Raw genomic sequence first — 23,895 nt, forward strand, 5'->3', positions numbered from 1 at the left:
TGAAGTTATAGTCTAAGTTTATTTACTGTATTTTATTCAATGAAAGGAAAGACAAAGGCTGCTGCAGTAACACCTCTGCTAGCAGCATAAATTCAACATGCAAAACATCTATGGTCAGGATTCAGAATACATCAGCCTGCTAGTCAGACTAATAGCATTTTTATTTTAAGTTGAATGGAAGGAAATTAGGGCAAGAAAACACCCTTTATTGACCACTGCACACATGACATTGTTTATTACATAAAAGGCAATTGCTTAGTGAAGACTCCCTCTGCTTTTGCTGCAGAAGATGTCTTAGTTTGCCATTAACTCTTCTCCCCTTACAGGGTAGTCACATATGTACCACTGCTCACAGAAGCATAGGCAGCCTTCTGCTTGATTGAGGGCAAGGACTTTGTAATGTACTACCTTTATCTGTCATATTTTGGTCTACAGCAGTAAATTTTGTATGCTTCTACAGACTACTCCCCAGAAATATGGTAGAGATGAGGCCTTTTATACAAAGATAAGGTACACAAATGATATCCAGAGAAAATACGGTAATAGAAAGTAACAGGCTCAAACAACAATGAACAGCTCACAGTCAAATCCAAAAGCATTAGAAGATTTCAGGCTGTGTGGTAGAGTACAAATCCATCTTGGATCAAATTATTCACCCATTTACTGTGGTCCCTTGCTTGGCCTGACAATTAGTTCAACTGTGGAATGGTACTTACGGGTACATTCACAATCCCTACATGTTCTCTACAGCACAAATGGACTTTAGAATGGAAGAACTGGATATCTCATGTAACCAGAATAGCAATAATTTCATATAGGATGTTATATTTGTGTCTGAAAACAAAATGCAAGCATGCTGGGATTATGTGGCAAGATTTTGGTAGCGGGGGGCTGCAGGGACACCCTTTGTGAGAAGAGCCCAGGAACTGCCCCATGTCAGATCAGAGCCAGCTCCTAAAGGGACACACCAATGGCCAGAGCTGAGCCAATGAGCAGTGCTGGGTGTGCCTCTGGGAGAGCAGATTTAGGGAAAAAAAGCTACTGTGCAACAGCAGTTGGGGACAGCAGAATGAGGAAATGAGAAACAACTGTGTAGTCACTAAGGTCAGCGGAGAAAGAGGGCAGGAGGTGCTCCAGGCAGTTCTTGAAGAGCTTCAGCCTGTGGGAAACCCATACAGGATCAGTTTGGGAAGGACAGCATCCCATCGGAGGGATCCATGCTGGAACAGGAACAGAGAGTGACCATGGAGGAGCAGGAGGGAGGAAGTGTTGCAGACTGACCACAGTCCCCATTCCTTTGCACTGCTCAGGGAGAGGAGGTAGAACAGGAGGAGGAGAAAGGTGATTTTAGTTCGCTTTTACTTTCTCACTGCTCTAAGTCTGTCTGCAATAGGAAGTAAATTATATTCATCTCCCTGCCTTGAGTCTGTTTTGTCCATGACAGTTATTGGTGAGGGATCTTCCTGCCCTTATCTCAAACCTTGAAATCTTTTCCATTGTGTTTTTTTCTTCATCTTTCTTTGAAGACGAGGAGTGAGAGAGTGGTTGTGGTGTAGTTTGAGAGTGAAACCACCACAGGAATTATTTACTTGCTATCTCCTACTTGGTGTTGGAGGCAATCTGAGGCAAGTTAGTTGACCGCTTTGTGCCTCTGTATCTCCATCTTTGTATCAATTATCATACTACTGCCTTTGTGAGATTCTCTGTTTTTGGCTCTAACAGAGTTAACTTTCCTGTTATGTGTAACATACATATATGTTTAGCAATACATATAGAGTTTAGCAATTCTACATGCTACTGTAAAACACTGCTCCCTTGTTAGGCCATCTTAACATGGAAAAAACTCTTCTACTAAGCAAAATGTTAGCAAAACTCACTTAGGCAAAACAATATCCAAACCTGATCTTTCATGCATTCTTGAGAAACTCACTTGAGCAGACTGAAAGTAGAAATGTTGCTGGACAGGCCTGATCTGCAGAAATTGACTTTTTCCATTCTGTCTAAGAAACAAAAAGAAAGAAATGCTATTTTTGGAGTTACCAGTTCTGATTTACCATTGCATGACACCAATTCTACAATAATTTGCAGGGAAATGTTGCAATTAGTCTAATCCTGTAGTGATGTAAGCTACTTTGTGAATGTGTAAATAAAACTGTTTTATGCTAAGCAGCAAAGCCTCAGTCTCTTCTCCAAACTGTCTAAAGTAATTTTGGTATAATTAGCAATCCCTCCAAATGTAATTATTCTGATGGACATTACTGCAGTAAAGCTTCCCTTCCCCTCAGATGGGTTTTAATCAGAAAGGTCACTTTGGCTAATAATTTCAATGACCTTTTCTCCCCATCCTCCATAAAGTTGAAAGCTTGAGTTAACATATGATGTCTTTAGGGGAAAGGAACATCCTGTCTTCTTTGGATTGAGGAGCATGCTATAACTCTGACCTATAGGAATAACTTCTGGGAGAAAAAATGTAGTCTTCTAAGTAAGTCTTTGGCTTTACTCCCAAATTCCTGAGAAGGCTACTCTAACCACAGCATCAAACAAAAGGGTGATTTTTTAATAAGTTTTGTGCTTATCTAAAGCAGAGTGCTTCTTATTCTTTGACATTTGCTGACTTCCACCCAGTTTAAGCAGTTCCTTAGCTGCCTTTCAGCTGACCAGTGTCAACAATAACAACAGCACATTTTTTATCTTCTGAACACTTGAATCTAAATACAAGTTAGCACTGCACACGTATGCATGCACACACAAATATAAGTAATATCTGAACATTTCCAAAGGGCAACAAGTCCTTTTGGAATAGTAATGAATAGAGAAATCATCTTGTACCCTGCATGAGATAGGTGCATTTCAAGATTTTCCTATATAGCTTCCATGAAAATTGGCCCCTAAGCAAGGGTGTGAGTCATTGATGAATACAGCTCTAAGGCTTCACGCTGTGCAGCAAGAGCTGTAAAAGGCATTAGAGGAACACAGGGGAGGAGGAGAAAGGGAGAAAGAGAGAGAGAGAGAGAGAGAGAGAGAGAGAGAGAGAGAGAGAGAGAGAGAGAGAGAGTTAGGAGGTTATTAAATAAAACCCAGTAATGGTTTTACATGGACATTTTCTGAACAGTGTTGTGAAAACGAATGTCCTAAACCACTGCCTTTGCACTGACCAGATTAGTGGCTGCAGCGCCCTCCGCTGGCGGGCGCTCAAGGGGGGCTGTACGTACCTCTCGCTGCCATAAAACAAGCTTTTGTCGACACCTGAAAGGATTTGTTGTCCCAGCTACACTAGTAACGTCTCCCAGTAGAAAACTCCACTTGTAAAGGGAAAATTACCCTATGCCACTGGAGATCATAGTAATTTTTCAAAGAAAAATTGTGCTGGAATATTGATTTCCCCTCTGCACCCTTATCCACAACATGAAAGTCCACGACCACAGCACTGTAGCAGCAAAGTCACAACCTTTACCAGTGTAACTGTGCAAAAAGAATGGAACAGGTCAAAGAGAATCTACTGGTGACAAATCTGAACTTCAATTTTCAGAGGTATTTGGCTTACACTTGTATTTCTTTTCTTAACATCAACAAATTAAAGCTGCTGTCAATTCATATCATTCACAGGTTAGGAATGGACTCTACGTAACTGATAACAAATCTATCTTGAATTATGACCAATTCAGCTTTTTATATATCTGTGTTTCTCCTATCCAAGTTAAAGATCCAAGTGTCAATACAGACATAACATTTTTAGTCAATATGCAAGCCACTGTCATGCCAGATTCTCCATCCTTCATGCTTTCAACACATTCCATCTCTTACCACTGCTGTCTCCTCAATCTCTTACCATTTTTGCTTCTTCATTGCGCTCCCAGTCTTGGGATATGCATCTGAAAGAAGAGATACAATATATTCTATTAAAAACATCTTGAGACTTACAGATGAAAGAACTTCAATGTGAAATTTATTGTCATTACAATATATCATTACTAAATGACAGTAGCTGCTGTGTTGGTTTAGTTTTAAATAATCTAGCAGACCTTTAAATGGGTCTTTTTTTTCTGGAGACCACTCAGCCAACAGACCTTCCTGTGTTTTAGATAATAAAAATGCCTTATTAGAAAACAAATAATAAGAACTTGAGAATTTAAAAAAAAAAACAACTTGGGAACAAACATAAAATGAAACTTTTTTTCTCCCTCTATAAGACGTAAAAAAGGAGCAACACATTTTAAATGCAATAAAACAGTGATTTTACACTTATATCTTTTGAAGAAATAGGCATAGTGGTCTACATCACTGAAAACTCAATCCAAAAGAAATGCTGAAACAGGAAAAGTTTGCCACACTGCAATTATTTTTGTTTTTCCTGACAGTCATAACACCTATACATTTTACAAGAAAAGAAAAACCTTGGTGTACTTACTGATTTTTTTTATTTTTTTTTAAGAACAGAAATTACATTTCCCTTTTTAACTAAAGAGTTTGATAACTGTTAAAAAAAAGCCAAACCAAACACAAAACCATCACCCTGAAATACACAGACGTGCAGCACCATCTGCTGGATCAGCATCCCTGCCAAAAATTTCTGCACTTAACAGAAGATAATTCCTCAGGCTAAAAAGTAAAAAAGCCATACAAACCAAAGTGTATCATGGACACTAATTTAGCCAGCAACCAGCAAGCAAAGGGAAGGAGCACGGAATTTCCATGAAAACTGCAAAATAATACTCTACTCATACAGTGCTTCCTACATCTCAAACACTATATACAAAGTGCTGTACTTAAATATAAACAGACCACACGTGGTTACAACAATTCAGAAGTTTGGTATGTGTTTTAACTGCATTAAGATGACTTTGATCTGGCTTCTTAACTGTACACATCATGTTACATTATAAATTAATGTTTTTCCGTTGAACATTTGTGAACAGAACTGCTCCCCTAATGATAAACAGCTATCCAGTAATTTGCTTTTTTATGGTCAGGCACTATGTGGTCTCACATTAGTAGCACATAAGTTCTTTTAGGATGACAGCAGATCATCACTGCAATATCACATTTCATCACAGATGTTCATTTAAAATCCCTGTGAGACAAGTTGTGAGATGCATTTATCTTTCACACTGAGTAGAAGAAAGTTCTTATCCTGGGTATGGGGAGAAGGGGCCCTTAAGCATATCATGTCATGAACCACAGCAAACCCTGCCACTCTTTGGTAGCTTCTACCATCAGCCTTTCCATTCTACCAGGCCATCTAACTGCAATCTGTGAATCCAGATCTTGGCGCACTACTTCCAGCAGGTAAAAAAGTACTGCCTTCAGCAGGCACTCCTTTCACCCAGCACCTTCCCAACAGGTGCAGGTTCTGCCTTATTTTCACAGCAGCAAATCACACTCTGTATTGATTTGTTTTCTGATCGTCTTCATTTCTGATACAGAACTGACACTTGTTTGTCCTAAGAATTTACTCTGAAAAGCCAGCTGCCTTCACATCATTTTTCTAGAAGTCTTCTCCACATATACTAGAACCAAGAATGCAAGGCCTTAAGAAGCCTGAGTTCAAAACAAAGGCAATCACAACTTCATACATCCAAAGGGCAGACAGAACTGTGACAGGAAGCTGCGTGCAGTCAATTTCTGTCCCGAGCCACTACCTTTGCCTGCTACACAGCAGGGCTGCTAAGCTTGCTTCTTCAAAAACACATTTCAGCACAACTCAGAACCACTCACTGTGCCACATAAGACAACAGAGATCTTCCTAGTGGCACATTTGTTTCAGTTAGCTTGAATGCTAGATTTCCTGCAGCATTCCTCTGTTTGTAAAAAACCAAGTTGCCTCCTAGCACTGGTTTTCTCTTTTCTTTTGGTGCTGTAAAGAACTTCAATGACTTTTCTCAGGGGTATGATCAGTGAAGTAACCAATAACAGAATACCCACAATAATCTCCAAAAAATGGCATTTTTTGCCATTTTAATGTATTCACATCAGACCTGACTTCCACTGTTTTTCAGTGATCTTTTCTTCTCCAAAAGCATTATATACAGATTACTAAGATCATTGCTTCTCAATATGGTCACTGTTGCTACCATGCCACAGAACCAAGTTCTATATTCAAACTCACTGCAAACCCCTTCTCCAAACCTTCACCAATAAGCACGTTTTAATTGTGCTCTGATTAATTTATTTCATGCCTTTTCACCCATTAACCCTTCGAAGACCTAGCAGTACTTATTTAAACTTCTAAGGATATCCTTTCCTAAGGATACAAAGTCATCTTTCTTTAGGCTGGACTCCTAGCAGCTACTTCTACATAGTTTCATCTCTCCTTTTTGAGAGTCAATGTTATGCTGCTGCAGGAGAAGATGGGTTAATGCTTCAAGCAGACAACGAGGCAGATAGTTACCAGAGGGCTTCTGCAGCAAGATTATACTTCCTTCAAAGTCTGGAATGCCTTTCTTTATCCAGGAACAACCAAATTCAGTGGTAGGGGATGCTTCCCAACCCAGAAATATAAATAAATTCAGGTTCAAGACACCTGTTAAGAGATAACACTAGCAGCCTGTTCAAAACACGACATTTAGCAGGCACCTCCTGGCAATCTATTACTTGGCATTATCAGTAACAGGTGAGCTGTGCACTCAGACTGGCCCCAGCTGGGATGGAGCGTGCTTGGGCAGAGAGCACTGAACCAGGTGGGATTCTGACGAGCTGTGAGCAGCCTGTCTGCTGAAGGCATTTCAGCCTGAGGAGTTCAAGTTCAGTGAGATTATAAGCAGTTACAGGTAAAGTTGCCTTCAAATAATTCTACAAACGGCCCTGCTTGTGCCTTGATGCAAGCTCTTAGAACTTTCTGGATTTTGCACCAGTGGACAGCAAGCTTCTCCCTTACCTTCCTACCGACCAAGGAAGGACTCACATCGCAGCCCTCACTCTTCCCACATCACAAACGTACAAGCTCAAACCAGAACATAAACCTTTGCTCTCCACCTACACTCACTTCACCTCGTGCTGCCAAGGAGGTACTGCGGCCACAGCCTTCTGATGCCTGGAAGAGCACGAATAAAGGGCACCGGGAGGCAGAGCGGGGCATAAAAGGGGACAAAGGAGGGAGGAACAGCCTGGAGGTGCTTCTGGTATCAGAGCTTACCCATCGCTTACCCAGGGGAAATAGAGAACTGCTGCGTCAAGAGGCAGGCAGATTTTTGCTCGCCAATTTAACGAGCCAAACAGCTCTTTTCCTCTTAGGAGTCGGGCTGCCTGTGGTACAGCCGTGCAGCAAGAACCCCTGTGAGCAACCAGAATCCCTCCGCTTAGTAAAAAGCAGCCCGCTCTGCCTGTTGGAGCCAAGGAGGCAGAGGGAACTCCAAAATAAATAAATAAACGTGAAATTGAGAAAGACCTGCTGTGTTTTTGAGGTCTCGTTACACAGAAGACAAGCTTTGGTGCGGGACGAGCCGATCCGCTCTGCCGGCGAGGCGCAAGACCTGACGCGCGACCAGCGCCGCGCGCACAGCCGCTCTCCTCGCGAGGCGGGCGGGGCGGGGCGGGGCGGGAGGCGGCTCCTGGCTCCGCACTTCCCGTTTGGTTACCGGGCCCGCGGTTGCTAAGGCGCTTGGCTGCCCTTCTCCTTGTACCTGCGGCCATGCAGAGCACCGGCAGCCGCTCCACCGCCTCGGTGCTGGCCGAGCTCCAGTGGGACGATGGCTACGCCGTGCCCGTGGCCAACGCGGAGAACAGGGCGCTGGAAGACGATGTGAGCGCGGGCTGTGGCCGCGGGGCTGTGGGGCGGAGCCGAGGTTCACACACGGCGTGGGGGCGCGGGAGGCTCTGTCAGGTCGGCCTGCGGAGCTCGGGAGCGCTTGGGATACTTTTGTGTGCTGGATGCCGGCCTATCGCGTAAGGCTGCGGCAGCCTTGGTTACCTTGATCCGCAGCAGTACACTTAACGGCTGCTTTTGCTGCTTGTTAAAAATTTTTAAACGTTTCACTTGGTTTCTTTGAGCAAGAAGTTGTAGGTAAAAAGCACTGCCCTCCAATGGTTAGTTGACAGTTCTAACTCTTAAATAGCTGCAGAAGATGGAGAAAGAAAAAGCAAACCTGCAAAATCAGCTGACTGACTTTGAAGAGCGTGTGGGAGCGATGACATCTCATTTGAAAAACGTGAGGCAAGAGTTCAGCTTCACCCAGGTAAACTGGCACACCTGGCAGGTTTGTCACTGATACGCACGGCGTCAGGCAGAGCGGGGATCTGAGCGCCTGTCTGTGGTTGGCATCCCTGCGTGCACGGCAGCTTTGCAGGAGTTCCTCTGGCCTTTCATCTGGGACTTTCACAAGAAACACAACTCTAATTGTGGCCCCCAGTGATGGCAGTTGATGGTCCATAAAAAGACCCTCCTGGATCTAATGATGGTACCTGGAAAAAAAGCCAAAAAGGACACAGTTTAGATTTCTTTACTTGTAGATTTTAGAAAAGACCAAAAAAAAAAAAAAAAAAAAAAGTCAAAGAAGAAAATGAGTGTTAGGGAAAAACGTTTTTAACCTTTTTAACAGTCAAGAGTTAATTGTGAGATTCTAAAGAAGAATGAGATGGTAAAGATGCAAGACTGCGCTTCTGCTGTGAGCTAATTGGCTAAAATGAGCTGCTTAGCTTTCTAAAGAGTTCCAAGTCAAAGCTGCACACCTCTAAAGTTGAGAAGCTGTCCTGCTGCTGAACAACTTTCCTGTCACTGTGCTAGTTGCACGTTTTAATTGGCGAGTGAGGAAAGAGGCAGCACATACCATGCAAAAGAAGCCTCTAGAAAGTGACAGATTTGTATTATGTAGGGGAAAAATCCTGTCACTTTGTCAGAAAGATTAGACAGTATACTGCCATAGGCCAGCCTGGTGGTCTCTCTCAGCACAGAACAATAAAAGCATTTCATTCCCTGTACCTTCTGAATCTTACTTAAAGCTGCTGTGAGATTAAGACTTTTATTCTAAGAGACTAAGATTTAGCCTTTGGAAGATCAGTATCTTGAATTTAGGGTGGAATAACTTTGAATTGGGTTCCTAGGCTATACATGGTTGATCTGGGGATATCTGATACAATGCATGTATAAATATATATATAATATTTTCATACGAATGTATTTAGAAAATCATGTCCTCTCTTTTGGTTCATTGGTGATGAGGGCCTGTTGTCTGTTGTAAAATGCTGAACTCTGTTATTCTCTAGTCTCTTTACAAAGCCAGAGAGAATGAAATTGAAACTGAACAACACTTTAAAGCCCTTGCTGAAAGAGAACGTGGACGTCTTAAAAGTGAGATCAAACGTCTGGAAGATGAGACCGTTTCCTTAAGAGAAAAGAAAAACAGTCAAGAAGTAAGTTTCAAAACTTTTGTAAAAGAACTTCAGTATTGCAGTTAAATTTTATTACTTTTGTCCTCACTTGCAGTTAAAGAAATAATAAGTCAAGAGAGCTATTTATAATTAAAATTTGTAAACTGTAATAAGATAAATAGAATGACACTGAGGTTCTCCTTGAACAGACTGGTCCAAACTTAGCAAATATTAACTAGATATTGAAAGATTTCAATTCTTAATGCCAGATACACATCCATACCCCTATCCTGAAGTTGTTTTCTTTATGGTTCACAGATTAAATTGTTGGTGGCAAGTCATCTTTCCCCCATACAGTAAGTTCAGGGTATGATTTTCAAATGCAAAGGTTGCTTTACATAAAAAAAATAATAATAATAAATAAAAATAAAATTGAATGCTGTATAACTACAGTATCTTCATATTTTATGGAACAGTCTCTTATTTTTCTACAAATTATTTAAATTTTTAATTTTCATGATCTCTTTCTTCTCATTACGTCAGTTTGTACTCTCCACTCTCTCAGACAAGGTAGCAGAATGAAGATATCTTTGCTATTCAGCTGCATCCAGATACTGTCATATCCGGATGTCTCTTCAGTCATACAGGACCATTTGTAAATTCATACACGAGATAAGGATCTGAGAAGTAGGCGCTAAATGTGTGAGAGAGAAACTTCCCTATGTCGCCTCAGATCAGTTTATTGTGTGGTACTAACATCTTGCACATGGGTATCATGCACAAGGAATTGACTTTTCTGGTTAAAATTATTTGCATTTTAGGTTTCTGATAACTTATTGCCTTGTTACTTCTTTAGGACATATATTAGCACTTCTCAATTATTGGACACAATTAAAAAACAAACAAAACCAACTCAAACCTACTTATCGATTCTACTGACAACAATATGTGTGTGAAACAACTGCTTCAAGCACTGTAGCAAGTTTAATTATTAATCAAATAAAGTATTAGCTATTTAATATTAACCCTTATATTTATTTCACATTTTATTAGAATACTATAAATAAAACCACGAAGAAGTTGGAAAGCTTAAAACAACAGATGAACTGTGATGAGGAAGTTTTGGAGAGTTGGATAAAGGAATCAAATCGCAAAGATAACGATATTATCACAATCCAGAAGTATGCACAACAAGATGAAGGGAAACTAGGAGTAAGTAGAAATGACTGCAATTTTCAGAAACAAAACCAAAAAACCATATTTTTTTTTAGCATCTAAAGCCTTTTTATGTTGTCAGATCAGGTAAGACTTCGATTTTGTATATTTTAAATTCATGATTTCTAATTAGCACAAGAGTGCTTGTATAAAGCTCATTTGAACTTGAAGAAGGCTCATTTAAAAGATGAGAGAATATGTTTGACAAAAGATGAAATGCATTACTGAAGACAATACCTTCTTTATCTATAAGGATAACATTTAAGTTTGAAGTTTTCTGAGAAAGTGTACAAATAGCTAGTAAAAAAAATTAGACAGCTGACAATTACACTTAATTCAGTGGGAAGCTTGTTCAATAATGTGAGTCAAATTTGGAAAAGTAATGTAGATTTTCTCACTAGAACTAAAATTTTTAATATTAGTATAAAATCTTGCTATTTCATGAAAGAGTAATGAAGGATGGTATAAATAGACACTCCCATCAAAAGTTGAGACTTCCTAATGGTTTGTTCCCAAATATAATATTAATTTAGAGGTATCCCTTCTTTTTAGCTTTGAAATGCAGTGGGAAGAAATCTGATTTTTACTCATTAAATATTTAACCACAAAACTTTAATTTAGACATAACATAATGAATCTCCATTAGCAAGTCACACAGTATATGCTATGAAGAGTTGAGTGAAAGCTGGTGCTGAGGAGTCCACAGGCACATTATGTACATGGTGAAAAGATTCCTTTGGTCTAGCTCCAGTCTGGACCTAAGGGACATAAGATTATGGCCTCTTGTATGAAGAAAAATTTGGGTTCTTAGTTCTTTGTTCTCTAAAATACAATAAAATGGATGCCTCAATGACTCCATGCTCAGTTGCTGCGGAGTTTTAGAAATTTAAGAAATCTTAAAATATTTACTTTTAAATACAGTCTATTTTCATATCGTTTCATTTCAGGCACTAATCCTTCAAGTAGAAAAGTTGACCATGCAAGCAAATCAGAAACGCAGAGCTCTTGATAATGAGCTTACAGAAACCATAACTGCTCAGGTTTGTCCATGAGGTTCTTGAAGTATCTTTTTATATACAATTTTTTAAAACAGGAAATCATAGGGATGCTTTCTGTTAAGCAGATGGAGCTCGACAAGACAGCTGAAGATTTTCGCAGAGTTCATCAGGAAAGGCAAGAAGTCCTCAGCCAGTGGGAGAATGCAATACAACAGATGCAAAAAAGAGATCAACAGATCGATCACTGTGCTTTGGTAAAACTGCTTTGCCTGATTTATATCACTATCAGCCTACTTTTCAATCTGCGAGATTGAGAGAAATTTTGCCACTTACTCAAGAGAACAATTGGTTTTTTTTAGATGCTTAGTGTTCTTTTTGTTGACCTCTGTATTTTATTAAGGTGTTTTCAAAGTCCATATATTTCTGAAATGTAGTCAGAATTTATTTTGAAAGCTTTCTCTCTCAGTGTAAATAATAGTGCTCTGCTTGATGCTGTATCAGGTTTAATTTTCAGTCTGAAAATGCAATGCATGCCAGTTTCAGTACTGCTCTCTTGTATGACCTAAGAATCTAAGAAGCGACAAGATGGAGTGTTATTTATTTCTTAGAGTGCAAAGACAGTCAGCAGCAGTGAGGGGATTATGTCTGGGCTGTGATATAAAGAAAGGAAAATAGTGAACATTTAGAATTGGAAGGAATTAGCATTTCTACATCTGTGAGCACATGTACAAGAAGTCTTAACAGTAGTCTGTCTTTTGGTTTTGCTCTAATCTAACACGTTAACTAATGCAAGAAAACCCAAAATGTTTTTCTCCCAATAGCTACTAGCAGAGTTAAAACAGGAGATGCGAAAGAAAGAAAGTGTGCTGAAAGAGAAGGCTTCCTTTTTAGTGAATGAAACTATTAATAATATGGAATATGAAAAACAAATTTCTTTTGCTGAGCGGGAAGCGACCAGTCTCCGGAAAGAGTATCAAACTCAGGATACTTACAGAGTTCAGCTGGAGAACGAGGTGAGGATGTCCAGTCAGTTCAGAAATCCAGACTGAAGCTATAATTTCTTAATTTTGATTAGATGGAGGAAATACATGAATAGCATTTACTTTTCTGTTCACATACTAGGCTCTCCAATAGTTCAACAAAACATCTGTTCTTCCCAGTTTACTCTTGATTATTTAGATCTTAAGCCTGAATTTAATCCCTTCAACGATAGCACTGAAGAAAAGAAAGCATACGGCCACTGAAATGAGTTTGTATTTCCTGTGGTGTTGGAATTAGATGAATTCATTTTTCTCTTAAATGATACAACTCTATTTGATGCTTCAGATGCGTCTTGCCTTTACTGTACCTAGACTCCAGTATTGTATAAAGATGAGAGAAATTTCTTCCAAACAATTCCTGTTCTGTACTGCCAGAAATGAGCATTAGTTGCCCTTGCAGTCAAATTAAAATTCTTGAAAAACATTTTCTCATAGCTTTCTAATCAAAGGCAACAGAATAAAGCTGCCCTATGAATAGGAAACGTTTGGTGTTTGCACTTATATTTAATCTGCATTTAAAGCCAGAGCCACATTGCTTCACTACTTAAATATCTGTAGTAGTTGTTCCAGGAAGTACTTCAAGTCTCATCAATCTGTGCAGAAGGGATACCCTTACATTACCTGAGTAAGTTTTCTCTTAACAAGAAAATGGTATTACTGGGCTACTCAGCAATCTTGGCAATTTAAAAGTTTAATAATTTAAAAATGTAATAAAATACAGTTGAATTAAGTTTGGATAGGTTTTCCATAGGAGGTGGTTCATGTACTGATTTCCTAATTAATTTATTAGCTGGACATTTTGAAATCCACTGTGAACAGAACTGCTTCTCATCTAGAGTCTTTAAGAATACAGGTAACTAATGTGAAGAAAGAAATTGAGAAAAAAAAAGCCAGGTAAGAAACAGACTTTTAAAAATACACTTCGTAAGAATTACAGATCTAATCAGATCCTTCTTCTAGCAAAGAACCTTAAATAACATTAATAATTAAAGCCTCCAACCCTCTGGTTATTTCATGTCTATTTTACTACTGTGTACAGTAATTTCTTAGTTAGAAAATATTCCTGGTAACCACTGTTTTTAAAGGGAGTGAAACATTCAGCTAGGGCCATGGTTATTACAGGTTCCAATTCAGTCTGTGTTATTAGGTAGCTGCTCAGTAAGATACTTGATGATATTTGATTTTAGCGGTGTTTGAAGTGCAACATGCATGCAACTTGTTAAATCGTCTATTTTTGTTTAGACTGAGCTTTCTTAAAGAAAGAAATGCAGGTCTTTCCAACAAATTGAAGCTTGTAACTGAAAAGACGCTCAGTTCAGAAGACAATGCTTTGAGGATGGAAGAAATGCTAAGGGAAGAAGAGAAACTATTCAAGGTAAAGTGTTTTTATGGTTTCTACAAATGAAGATTCATTTGAATTTGCAAGCTCTTTCTAACAAACACTTAAGTTGGAATAATAAAACGCTCCATTAAAATGAAAAACCTACTTGCTGCTACTTAAAACTATTACCAGGGTGGCTAAACCATTAGCAGGGTTTCTCTACTCGCGTCTGTGGCAGATAACCTAAGATGACACTGAGCTTGGCAGCTCTGGAGCTTCAGGGTAGTATTTCAACTTGGATGCGCTATTCTTGAACAGTATTTGTAATGTATTAGTCAGAAAGATGCTTTCCATCAACATTAGCTACACATGACTTTTTGTGGCATCTATTAATTTGCTGTGAAGAGATACTTATAGGAACAATGTGGATGAAATCTCACCATTTTACGCTTTAGTTCTCTGATACTACTTCTTCTATCTCTGCCAATACACTGTTGTGCCACGAAGCTTACTGAATATCCTTGTGCTATTGACAACCACATTTAAGGAGAGGGGGGAAAAATTTCTACTAAATCATTTAGATATGCAAGAGAGGCTATGAAAATAAGGTCAAATCTTGATCCAGTTTCAGTTGATGAATCAGTAATTATTTTCGCTAGGTTCAGAAATATACCTCAAAATTGGACACAGGAAATAAAATGCTTACTTTTTCAGTTCCTCTCTTTAAGTATGATCCAGGGTCTACTGAAGTCAGTGCAAAATACTATAGTCTTTAATAGATTCAATACTAAACTTGCCTTGCTTTTTCCATCTTGAGTTTTTTATTAGGAATTGCACTTGCTGTCAAGTTCAGCTACAAAAAAATCTGATGTGCAAATCTCATTATGAACTTCTAAAGGATCTAACTCATCTTACAATGTTACTAGAGGCAGCAAGAATCATTCACAAGCAAAATTCACAATGCATGCTTATAAAATCAAAAATAAGTGCACTTTTAATCAATTTGAAGAGAAAATTCTGTAGTGTTTTGCTTTATTAATTAGAGTGTGCATATTCAGACTCTGTACTGGAGCTGTACTAAAGGTAATTGAGCCTTTCAGAACAGGACTCTCAAAGGCAGCAGAATGCGATGCCACTTACTTCATTTTTGCAGTGTACCTTAGAAGAAACAAGTGTACTGAGCTGCCTGAGCTTTGGAAGGTCTTTTGTCATTTGGGGTGGTGGTGGGCAGTAGTGGAAGGGAGGAAGGAAGAGTGCTGTCTTCTTGTTAGGGTTACCTAAAAAACAAATACTATTCTGTTTCATAACATTCCTGGTTACCTGAAATGTTCAGCATTGTCTTTGTCTTAACATACCCTCCTCAGACGTCATTTATGTAGTGATTCATGTGTCAGTGGTAACTTACCTCTGTGAATAAGGAAGTGATTTAAAAATGTGTACTTAAGTTCATATAATAGCAGGATAGGATCAAAGTTAAACCAAAAAACCCTTTCTCTTGAAGTCATTTTTTTTTCTTGACAGCCATTTTGAAGACCTGTGAAATTCCATATTATTATTAATGAATATAGTATTGAAATTTTTTATCTCCCTACATATGATTAATAAATCTTCCCAACTTACTTAACGATTTGTACTAGGAAAAAGAAGCAGAACTGAACCACCTGAAAGAAGTATTTTTCAAGAAAACTCAGGAGCTAAAGGTGCAGAAGGATAAGGAGAAATGTGTTCTGGCAGAAGTTGAAGGAAGTCAAGCATCACTTAAAAATCTTAACAGCCGTCTGCGCAGACTTGATGCAGATGCATTGAAACAACAGGAATTGATATATAACCAGGTAAAATGACAACACACTTTTCTATTCTGATTGTTTCCACGGTGTAATGAAAGTAAGTTGCTCAAGTTCTATAATCCCTGTCCATCTCTTAAAATTCTTGAAATGCTGTGCAGTGTCAATCTGAAGTCTGCATTTCTGTCTCTATATGTATCAGCAAAATTGAAATAACTGAAACTTGCTGTGTATCACCTATGTTATGTTCATCTGTATTTTGTTACTTTTTGGATCTGATACTTTTCCCACTAATTTCTCAAATCAGTTCTTTTCTTTGATCCCTGTGAACCATGGACACCTCAGGGTAAATTTTTAAAGCAATACAAGAGGTACATGCCAAAATCCTTTTATTTACTAATAGGATTTTGTGCAAATTTCTTATGCACCACTTTGAAAATTTGCTCTTTTTTATTGGCATCCACTGGTAACAGCAAGATGGCAACTATGCTGTAAGCCTCCCTTAGAGCAGACTGCTGAGTGTGCTTTGTTATTCTTCTAGCAGATTACTTCTGAGCCATCTTTGCACATCAGTCATCTAAGAATATTCTGATAATGTTTTACATTTATGAGGTCTATAAGCCATAAATTACTATAAAACAATAGCTTAATTAGGTGACTATCCTAAAGCAACATTTAGATCCAGCATTCTAGCTTTATGGGAAGACTAGAATTGCTTATCTCAGACTATGAATTCACTTTCAAATATTTTAACAGGATTTTTATATTCAGCAAGTACAGAGACGTCTGTCACGGTTAGAAGGGGAGGTTGATGCAGATGAAAAACAAGTTTTGGAAGAAAAAGTTGCTGAACTTAAGAAAGCCTTAGAAGAAAAGAGAAGTGCACATGATGTTTTAAATGCACAGCACAAGAAACTTCAGGTATCTTCCTTAGAACATGAGGTTGATTGTGTTATATGTTTATAGCCTGGAGTATTATTGGAGTCAGGTAGTTTTATTAAGATGAAAATATCAAAGTCATGGCCAGACATGACTGCAGATGTTTTTATTTTTTTTAATAGACCAAAATACATGATTATATTACTATTGCCTTATTGGCTGAAATATGTATGTTGTTTAAATAAGAATTAAGTACCAGACTCCAAATGAAGCAATGACATCAATACCGCAACAGCACTCTCCATCAGGACTGCAGTGCTCCAGGCACTGTTTATGTGGCAGAACACAGACACATGGACAAAAGATGATTATGGCACCTGGCTCCAGCACTTAATTCTTTTCATTTAAATATACTAGTAGTCTTTTGTGCAACTTTCATTAACAGAAATAAATTAAATATAACTTAATTATATATAACTTAAAATTGAATTAAACAGAGTGATGTCCATTTCATCAAAAGAGCAATGGATAAGACAGGAGAAGAAGCAAATGGTTTGATGATCAAGATAAATGAACTAAATCTTTTCAATGAGAAATCAGATCAAGAGTTAAAAAAAGCTAAAGCCATTAAGCAGGTAGTGTATTATTTTGTATTTTTTCTAATACAAGGCACTGTTTTTCCCCCTAACGTACAGAAATTCATGTGAAGGTTGGTTGTCTTGCCTGGAACTACATTATATCTGTAACAAACCCCTACTTTATAGTGTTATACCTTCCATCCCCAATTTTTATTTGAAGTCATTTTCATCACTGTTATCTTACCTAAAAATGATACTTTCTTATTTTGAGACCTTTCTGGCATTTGCTAGGAGATGATGATTGAAGATAATCTCCTAAAACTGGAATTGAAGCGTCTTCAAGATATACTCTGTAATAAGACAGAGAAGGTTCTAACACTGGAAAAACAGAAGTTGGAGTTAAAGAAAGCCATAGCAGAAAGAACTGAGGAAATTAAAATCCATAAGGCAATGCTGGATTCCCAGATCAGACTCGTGGATCAGGAACGGCAACGTATAAGGTAATGATTATTTTCAAAATCTCTCCAAAACAACATTACGATTTAAAACTTAATTTAAAAATCCTAACCAATTATCCTTCGGTTCCTTCAGTTTTTTCATCTGAAAGTAATTGAGAAAAAAACAAAATAACTAAAAAGATTTTCTCAAATACCTTTTATATGTGAGCTTGCTTAAAAAAAAAGGCATTTTAACCAATTTTACCAGTTGGAGGAAGTGAGAACGAAGTGAATCTTGCTGTTAGCCATATGCTGCGACAGTTGAGGCTAACAAGCAATCTTGTCTGAAAACCTGAGCATTAACCACTAGGCAGCATCTCTGTCTTTGCTGTCCATTCTCACTGGTCAGTGAGAGACTAAAACTTCTTTTGTTATTGAAGATCCCCTACAGTACTGAGAAGAAACCTCAGTCGCAGGCATTTTGTTTGAAGCACATGTTGTGTGTGCAACCCTGCATTTCTCAAAATCATCAGGAAATGTGCAGTCGGTGTTTGGAGCATGAGAAAGTACTCAAAGTGTTCAAAACAGGAAAATTGTTTTTGAAGAGGTCTTGATAAAATGGATTTATCTGGTTCATATAGTATGGGTGTTCTTTTATTTTTACATTAAAAAAACAGTACTTAGTTATCTGTTCCATATAGGAAAAAAAAATCTGCTCAGCTACGTGGATCTTACTTCTTGCCAATGTACTGTAACGTAGAAGATGCTGTCTGATAAAGCAACCACATAAAAAAAACTTTTCCCTTCTACAGTAATCACTATGAAGCATTTGGAACAGGCTTTAACTCTTAGATACTAGTATCTGTATCTAGTAAAAAATTAATTCTTTAGCAACTGAACTCTGAAGTCTGGCAGGTTTTTATTCAGTCCTCTGCTAACCGCACCCCCTACAATAGGAAATTAGAATGATTTAGTGTGACTTAACTGCTCACCAAGAGTGCAGAATGGGTGTTTTTTTCCTTTGATAATTACACAGCTAATTGATACTTCCATGTAATTTGATTTGAGGTTTTTGCTTGCTGTTGCTTACTCTCATCTCGAAGTGGCAATATTAAGATAGTATCAGCAGGGGGCAGCTTGTGCAGCTGCAGGATTTAAATGCCAAACCTTTACACGTTTTCAGGGAGGACTATGGCACAGCCTTTCATAATGTTATGATCTCAAATGTGAAAATAAATTTGACTCATTTTAGAAGTGAGAGATAACAGTAAATGAGAAACAGGTGACTGTGGCTGGGAGAACAAAGAAAGCATCAAAAACCAGGAGCAGCACAAATGCTGCCTTACCCGCATCCTCGTAGAGAGGCAGGCTGCAGGTCTAACAATAATTTAAACTGCTGCAAGAACTGCACACAGAATGCTGCTAGACAAACATTTACTCATCTCATTTATTTTTCCCCCAAATACTTCAGTGCTGAATTTCAAGATCGCCTAAATAAAATTGATAAACTGAGATGCAGATATGAAATTCTTACTGTTATCATGATGCCACCTGAAGGAGAAGAGGAGAAAACTCAGGCCTACTATGTAATAAAGGTATTTTATTATGTTTGTGTTTAACTTAGAATCATAGAATCACCGAGGCTGGAAAAGACCTCCAAGATCATCCACTCCAACCACCCACCTATCACCAATATTTCCCACTAAACCATGTCCCTCAGTAGAATATCTATGCATTTCTTGATTTCTTAGTTGAAATCCAAAAAGATTTTATCTGCTGGCCTCTCTTGATGAACTAGATAGGTGACCTTGTCACAAAAGGAAATTAAGTTAGGTTTACAAAGGAAAAGTTCTGCTTAACTATGTTGGCTATAACCAGTGACTGTGTTGTTTCTGAGGTGTTTTTCAGTAACTCCCAGAATAATCTCCATAATTTTATCAGGCAGCAAAAGACTGTCAGGCCTGTAGTTACCAGGATTTTCTTTCTTTTCTTGAGAATTAAGACTCTTCCCAGCTTCCCATCAGCTGGGACCTCTCCTGATTCCCAAGACTGTTGAAAAATAATTGTAAGAGTTCTCACAAAAACATCAACTCTTCTTTCAGTAACTTGGAACGAATCCCATTGGGTCCTACTGACTTATGTGCATTTGCATCCAGCTTCTAGTCCAGTAACTCAAATCTCAGTCCAATCCTCACACAGATAACCTCAGGATTTACCTAGGATTTTAACCCCCTAAATATCGAACATATTGTTCTCTGTATAATTGTCCTAATGTTTTTAGTATGCATTCAGTCACCTAAAATACCAGTTTTATTTTCAGGCTGCACAGGAAAAGGAAGCACTTAAGCGTGAAGGTGATGATTTAGATGCAAAGATCAGCAAAGCTGAAAATGAAATTGTAGCTCTTCAAAACACCCTACAAATACTTAATAACTGCAACAGCAATTACCGAAACTCTTTCAAGGAAGTCACTGAGACAAGTATGTAAAATGTAAATTACTGTTTGCTGTGTGAGTTATAGATGATAGTATAACTGCTATACAGTGGGGAAATTCAGTGGCACAAAAGAATGAATCACAGCCAGACCAAACTTGTAGTAGCAAAAGGGAGTGAAATTCACACACTGCTATTAGTTCAGCAAGGCTGAGCAGTGTAACCACAGAAAATGTTCACATTCTTCCATCTGATTTATGTGAACATCCTCTAGACCTATATAAATACTGCAAAGGAACATTTGGAGGAAGCAGAGCATAAAGATAATTGCTGGGAAAATCAGTAATGGAACAAAGGAATGACAAGTGAGGTATGCAGATAGAGTTGCACAGTACAAAAAGCACTACTTTCTCTGCAGTGCTGCATCTCACACTGTAACCAGCTCAAATTGCAGATACAAAACAAACTATGCCACTGATCATCTTCTGGTGTCAACTGAACTAGCTGGGTCACAAAATACCCACAGCAACTGGACTGCAACTCTAACTCAGTTACAGCCAGCTAAGGAAGGTACACGCACTCTAGTGAATGTAGGTCCTTTAGTTAAGCTATCATATATGGTTTTCACATGGAAGGGAAGAGGAAAAAGTAATAACCTCTCATCTGGGAAAATGATTAGGAAAAGCAAGAGAAACTGCAGTATTTTTAAGGTAGCGTCAGCAGCTTAAAATAATAAACTATAAACTCTTTTGGCTATTGGAAATCTCAAAATTCTGGAACTTGTCTTCACCTATTGTTTCTGTCATAAACTCGTATTTTTTTCAGTGGAGCTTCCTTTATTTAGCTTATAAAAAGCATCACTATGAGCAATTATATAAATTAAATTCTAGAAGATATTTAACTTACGTGTCTTCTACTGAGTCTGGGAACACTGGATTTAAAATCATTATCTTCCATAAAGCTAGTAAGTGATTTGGAACAGGTAAGGGAATATTACAAAAATATCTTAAACCTCGAGGTATCTGTAACACTTTTAACACTAACAAAGTAATATTCTGCAGTGCAACTACACTCAAGTACAACTTACTTTGAAATGAAAATTGTGTTGTGTACATTAGTTGTTCAGCATCAACTCTGCCTCATTGTTTGGGATCACAGGTGAGGAGTATGAGGAAAAACTGAAGCTAGAAGAAGAGAAAAGGGTTGCTGATGAAAAATACAGATACAAACGAAGACAAGTCCGGGAACTTCAGGAATATCTCCAGGTAAAATATAAGCAAAAGTTCCAGTCATGGCTGCAGCACGAAGTTCAATCCATACAAACCATTTCATCAAAAGAATAGGAAATTCTGGAACAACTTTTGCCTCATTCTCTTTTACAACTTATACTTTGTATCATTATATGCAAAATTTTATGTAAGACTCTACATATCCTTTAAAAAACTGCTTATCTGCATTTTCCTTGAGTCGCAATTGAACAGCAGGCTTTTTAGTCACGTATGCCTTACAGATCCGAAATTGCAGATTCATGGTGAATAATGCTCTGTGCTGGCATCCAAGAAAGCAGTTACATCTTTGTAGCACATTGTATCAACTTGTCCAGTATTGCAGGTTTTAAAATGGACCAATCTTGCCTCCTCTGGCACTTTTTTGTCTATCAGCATAAAAGGTGTTCCAGTTTGTCTACACAGTATTACAGTTTAGCTAGAGAAAGCTAGGTGATTCTTATCAGGAAAAGGATAACTTGTGTTCAGGCTCCACACTGGAGACTTCTCTTGGCTCCACTTATAATTAGAAAGCATCCCAGACCCTTAAGAAATAGCATCACTTAATTAAGATTTCACACATTGAAGTTAATATATCCTTAAGCAGAGAAAACCTAAGGCATGCTGTTACATCCTACATGACTGTTCTAAGCCCTGTAGGTCAACATTCTTTTTGCTTATTTTACCTCCACATAACATAGCTGACCCTCTTCTTTGATGTCAGAAATGTTACTACTTAAGCTAGGTTTGTCTTCATTGGGCAATAAATTCTAGGGAGCTCTTAAAGAATATACTTTTCTGCCTTTTTATTAATTTGTTGAAAACACAGCCACCCTTACAGAGCTGATTTTGCTCTGCTCCAGCTTCTGCATCCCATCTCTTGTCTTAGGAAACAAATGAAGAATGTTCTTTTTCTTGGGATAGCTTGCAAGGGAAAGTATGGCTCTGCAGTGTTTGGTATTACACTGCAGAAATCATTTGTAGACGCAACTCACAGCCACATCTGGAAACACATGCCTGTAATTTCATTATTCATACCTTTAAAGTCAACAGGAATATACTGAAGTTAATTAGTGGTCCTTTGTGCAACTATTCATCCATTGAACAGTCTGAGAGAGCTGCAATATCATTACTACTATTTGCTTGAGCTACATTCAGGAACAAGTAGTAGCAATAACATCCTCTGATAAAAACTGATATCAGGGATAAAAAGGATATCAGAACTGCTTTATAAATTAAAACTACTCTTCAAATGTATTTGCAGAGCATGGAAAAAAAACTGGATTCACTACTGAAGCAGGAGGCCATCTTTCAAGAGCAAAATAAGGAAAAACAAGCTGTTATATTGCAGCTGAACAAAGACATAGAAGAACAGAAGCCAAAGCTAGAAAGGGTTATAAAACAGGTCTGTATGTTGATTAACAACAACTTGTAACTTAACTGGTCAACAGCTGTGCTGTGTTAAAACCACAGCATTTGAACTCAGCAGTTTTCTGCAAGGAAACTGCATCTCCATCACAGCATGTTTTAAACTTACTTATGTTAAGTGTTCCAGACTCTCCAGAGAGATTCAGTCCCTAAAGAAAACTAAAACAGAAACACAGGAAGAGAAAGACATTGATCTCCGTACATTGAAGAACTTCAGCAAAACCATCAACAAATTGTTAGCTGTCCTTCTAAATGCAAATCCTGATTTAACTACATCCTTTCAGAAGTACTTTCACCAGGTGAGCTTTCCAGTTAACTGCCACTAAAATCCTGATTCATATCAAGGCCTACTGCTAAGGTGTCTTTCAAGGGCAACTGCCTAATTCAACAATAAAGTATACTTACAGTACAACAGCAAAAAATGTAATCATCAGCTTTCAATATACATTTAAATACAAAGCATTATAAACTCTCCTGCTGTGCTGTATCTTTTTCACAAACACAAAAAATTTTCTGTATCTATTACACAACTTCTTTTTCTCCTCCAAATTTTCTAGTTCAATTTAGAGCTGCCGACAGTTGTTTCTGTTGGAGGCAGTCAAAGTTCTCCATCGCCATCCACACAAAGCTCACTATCTTCTAGCAGGTGAGCGCTAGCAGTGTTCTTTTGTGGGGGTGTGTGTGCTCATTTATGTTAAACTAGAAGTTAGAACATCAAAATTATTGCCTACATGATAAAATTCCTTACTTTTGCAGGTTTTCTCAGTCTTGCCTTTGCTTACTGAACACTCTATGAAAAGTTTCTCCCTCCTTTCCCTCCATTTTTAGCACAGAATTAAGTTTAAAATACATAGTTGAAAATGAATCGACTCTTCCGCAGTTATTGTTCTGTTTTTCTAATTACGCTGTCACTTAAAAGTGGTTTCACATACAAAGTGGTCTCACAAGCACAAATTTGAGCTTCAACCAGACTTGGCACTTAAGTTTGTAAACTCCCTTTCGTAATTAATCAATAAAGACAGGCCTATACTATTTGTTATCTTTCTCCTCTCTCCAACGGATTAACAATGCATAAAACATACCGAATCAGTTGTGATCTAACAGCATTTCCACAGGTTACATAAGCTGTTAATGTCAATGTTTACAAAGACTTTTGTAGTGCATTTCCCTAGAACAGACACTGATTTTGTACACTGATGAATAAATTTGTTTTT

At 38.1% G+C, this 23,895-nt stretch overlaps 2 protein-coding genes across 3 annotated transcripts in view; one reads left to right on the forward strand and one right to left on the reverse strand.

The window, feature by feature from the left end:
• LOC104912687 (uncharacterized) lies at positions 1-7,629 on the reverse strand. The gene is made up of 4 exons (XM_085233202.1): positions 7,385-7,629; positions 3,830-3,872; positions 1,931-2,000; positions 1-1,220 (listed from the first exon to the last, which is right to left on the reverse strand). Exons 1-4 carry the CDS (start codon positions 7,627-7,629, stop codon positions 1,039-1,041), a joined length of 540 nt encoding a protein of 179 aa, XP_085089328.1. The 3' UTR covers positions 1-1,038.
• CCDC39 (coiled-coil domain 39 molecular ruler complex subunit) overlaps positions 7,540-23,895 on the forward strand; it is a 21,556-nt gene continuing 5,200 nt past the window's right edge. The window contains exons 1-19 of one of the 2 annotated variants that reach the window (XM_010716917.3): positions 7,540-7,738; positions 8,052-8,171; positions 9,199-9,345; positions 10,357-10,515; positions 11,466-11,558; positions 11,642-11,770; positions 12,338-12,529; positions 13,347-13,450; positions 13,799-13,931; positions 15,515-15,709; positions 16,418-16,582; positions 17,038-17,175; positions 17,410-17,618; positions 19,027-19,150; positions 19,876-20,035; positions 21,147-21,253; positions 22,518-22,658; positions 22,801-22,980; positions 23,239-23,327. In XM_010716917.3, coding sequence (XP_010715219.2) covers positions 7,628-7,738; positions 8,052-8,171; positions 9,199-9,345; positions 10,357-10,515; positions 11,466-11,558; positions 11,642-11,770; positions 12,338-12,529; positions 13,347-13,450; positions 13,799-13,931; positions 15,515-15,709; positions 16,418-16,582; positions 17,038-17,175; positions 17,410-17,618; positions 19,027-19,150; positions 19,876-20,035; positions 21,147-21,253; positions 22,518-22,658; positions 22,801-22,980; positions 23,239-23,327 — 2,696 coding nt within the window. In that variant the 5' untranslated portion in view covers positions 7,540-7,627. The remainder of the gene's footprint in view (positions 7,739-8,051; positions 8,172-9,198; positions 9,346-10,356; positions 10,516-11,465; positions 11,559-11,641; positions 11,771-12,337; positions 12,530-13,346; positions 13,451-13,798; positions 13,932-15,514; positions 15,710-16,417; positions 16,583-17,037; positions 17,176-17,409; positions 17,619-19,026; positions 19,151-19,875; positions 20,036-21,146; positions 21,254-22,517; positions 22,659-22,800; positions 22,981-23,238; positions 23,328-23,895) is intronic. The other variant, XM_085233028.1, reaches the window with a different exon arrangement.

The sequence above is a fragment of the Meleagris gallopavo genome, chromosome 11 (genome assembly GCF_905368555.1).
Source record: "Meleagris gallopavo chromosome 11, MGAL_WU_HG_1.1, whole genome shotgun sequence".
In the NCBI taxonomy this organism is placed as follows: domain Eukaryota; kingdom Metazoa; phylum Chordata; class Aves; order Galliformes; family Phasianidae; genus Meleagris; species Meleagris gallopavo.